This window comes from Monoraphidium neglectum, assembly GCF_000611645.1.
Source record: "Monoraphidium neglectum strain SAG 48.87 unplaced genomic scaffold scaffold05847, whole genome shotgun sequence".
Lineage (NCBI taxonomy): Eukaryota > Viridiplantae > Chlorophyta > Chlorophyceae > Sphaeropleales > Selenastraceae > Monoraphidium > Monoraphidium neglectum.
Window position 1 is genome coordinate 1 of NW_014007784.1, and position 2748 is coordinate 2748.

Consider the following 2748-nt stretch of genomic DNA (forward strand, 5'->3'; position numbering starts at 1 on the left):
GGCATACGCCGCGTGGGCGCGCTGGGCCGCGGACTGCATCGCTTCTGAGCTGTCCGCGTCACTTGACGCCGACGCGGCGCTCTCCGCCTCGTCAGCGCCGCTCTGCTGGGTGGACACCGTCGTGCCTGTGGGCGGGGGCTCCGCCGGCGCCACGGACGCGGACGCGCTCGGATTTGGACTCGGCCTCGGCGGCGGCGGCGCCGCCGCGGGCGCGGCCGGGCTGGAGGAAGACATGCGCTTCCCCCTGCCGGCCGCGCCGAGCGCGGCGGCGCTGTCCGCGCTCATGGCCGCGTGCTGGGAGGCGGAGCGCGCCGGCGGCGCGGCGGCGGCGGGGGACGCGCTGCAGCTGCTGCAGTGGGAGCTGCAGGGGGCACTGCTGGAGGCGGTCGCGGCACGGCTCGGCGCAGGGGACGGTGGCGGCGGCGGCGGCGGTGGCGCGTGGGGCGTCAACGGGGAGGGGCCCGTGGCGCGGCGGCAGGCGGGAGCGGAGCCCGTAAGCGAAAAGGGGGTGCTGCAGCTGCTGTTTGATTTGAGGGTGATTAGGGACGTGCTGGCGGGCGCCTTCCCTGCGGATGGGACTGCCGCGCCGCGCGGCGGCGGCAGCGGCGACGCGGCGCCGGCGCGCTCGCGGTCGCTGGGCGGCAGCGGGGTGCCTGAGGTGGCGTCGGTGGGGCCGGTGGCGGCGGCGGCGCTGGCAGAGCGGCGGCGGCGGTTGCTGGGTCTGGAGCAGCAGCTGCAGGTGCGTGTGGCTGGCTGCGTTTAGGGTTCACGCCGCCTAACAAGCCTCCAAATCCGCGCAAGCCCAAGCAGCCCCTGCCTATTGTATATAAGACCGCACCCCCGGCCCGCGCCCTACGACACATCCCTTGATCCACCCGCTCATATCACCGGGCTTCCGGCCCTGCCAACTGCCCTATCAACCGCCCTAACTAATTGCCCAACCGCCGGCTTCCAACTGCCACTTTTTCAACCGCCAGGAACGCCTGGACCCCATCGACTGGGCCACCTACGAGCCGCACCTCTGGGCCAACGCGCGCGCCGCATACTTCCGCTCAAGCGTGCTGCTCGGCACGCTCGCCCAGCTGCGGCGCGCCTACCCCGACGCCGCGGCCGCCGGCGTCGCCGCCGCGGCGCCGCCGGACATCAACGCGTTTGGGGTGCTGCCCGTCGGGCCGCGCTTTCAGTACCTGCCGATCGGCGCGCCCAGCGTCGCGCAGGCGCTCGCGGCGGCACGGCAGCGCGGCGGCGGCGGCGCCGCTGCAGCGCCACAGCTCGCGGCCGCGTTGGCGCCGGGCGCCGGCGGGCTTAAGGGGGCTCCGTCGTCGTTGGCGCCGGGCGCCAGCGGGGCGGCGGCGGCCGCGAGCGACCTCGCGGCTGAGTACAGTCTGGCGGACTTTGGCTCCTCCTCGACCTTTAACAGCCGCTCCGCCGCCGCCGCAGCAGCATCGCCCACTGCCGCCGCTGCGGCCGCGGACGGCGGGATGGCGGGCCTCTCCGCCGGCGCCGGCGCCGCGCTCGGCGCGCTGCAGGCGCGGCTGCACGGCGGCGTGCTGGGCAGCGCCTTCACGGGAATGCTGGGGGACACCGGGGCGGCGGCGGCGGCGCAGAATATCGCCCAGAACATCGGCGACCTCCTGCCCGGCGGCCTCATGAGCAGCGGGCTCATGACCTCGTTCACCCAGAGAGGGGCGGCGGCGGCAAAGCGGCCGTGACGGGGGCGGGCGGGGGCCATTGGGCTGCTGTATTTGCGCCGCGCAGCGCGAGGATCGGCCCGCGGTCGCTGGCGTTAGCGGGGCAGCATCTGCTCGTGTTATGGGGCGCCTCGGCACGCCCAGCTGCATGTGTCACTTGGGGCAAAGTCCCTGCTTGGTCCCGGTTGTTGAGGTGCTGCTCTATTTACAGCGGTCACGCATGCCTCTCTATTGTCAGCTACAAAGTAAAGGGCTCGCAGGCCGACAGGAACAGCTGGGGCTCTTGCAACGACAGGCCGCGACGGCGTTGAGGGAACGATGCAGGGAAAAAGCGGGCCGCGCAGAGGGGGCTGTCGTGAGGCGGCATGTCACTCCACCTTGACGGCCCGGAAAATCCGGAAGACAAACGCGTGCGCGCTCCACCTGGGGAAGTGGGAGGGGATTGAGGGCGGTAAGAGGGTGCGAAGGGAGCTGTGCCACTTTTGGGGAGCTTCACGACAGCGGGTTACCAAACATTGTGTGTGTGTGATTGTGTGTGTGTGTTTGTGTGTGTGTGTGTGTGTGTGTGTGTGTGTGCGCGTGCGTGTGTGTGTGCATGCGTGTGTGTGTGATTGTGTGCGCGTGCGTGCGTGCGTGTGTGTGTGTGCATGCGTGTGTGTATGTGCATGCGTGCGCGCCTGCACTCCTAAAGCGTGCCAGCTCGTGCAGCCATGCGAGCATGCATGGGGACAAAGATTGCTGCGCCAGCCACCTCACCAGCAGCCCCCGCTCCGTCCTCCCCTCCCCCAACCCCCTTCCAGCTCCTACTCCTCCGCCTCGGGCAAACGCAGCGCGCGGCGGCCACCTCCGATTCCCAGAGTGCCCGCGACCTCCGACCGCTGACCAGACCTTTGACCGGACAGTTGACCAGACCGTTGACCGAACACAGGGCAGGAGGGGGCCGCAGCGGCTCACCTTGAGATCGCAGACCTCGTTGACCACCGCCCTCTCGTTTTTGGTGTCGAGCTTCACGTCTTTCTTGCTGTGGGGCAGCAGCTCCATGACGTCAGACATGAGG

General features: G+C 70.7%; 1 protein-coding gene across 1 annotated transcript; it reads left to right on the forward strand.

Moving 5' to 3' along the window:
- Positions 1-232: 232 nt before the first annotated feature.
- Positions 233-1712, forward strand: MNEG_15973 (hypothetical protein; the record flags this gene model as incomplete). The annotated part of the gene is made up of 2 exons (XM_014035556.1): positions 233-739; positions 978-1712. 2 exons carry the CDS (start codon positions 233-235, stop codon positions 1710-1712), a joined length of 1242 nt encoding a protein of 413 aa, XP_013891010.1.
- Positions 1713-2748: the final 1036 nt, after the last annotated feature.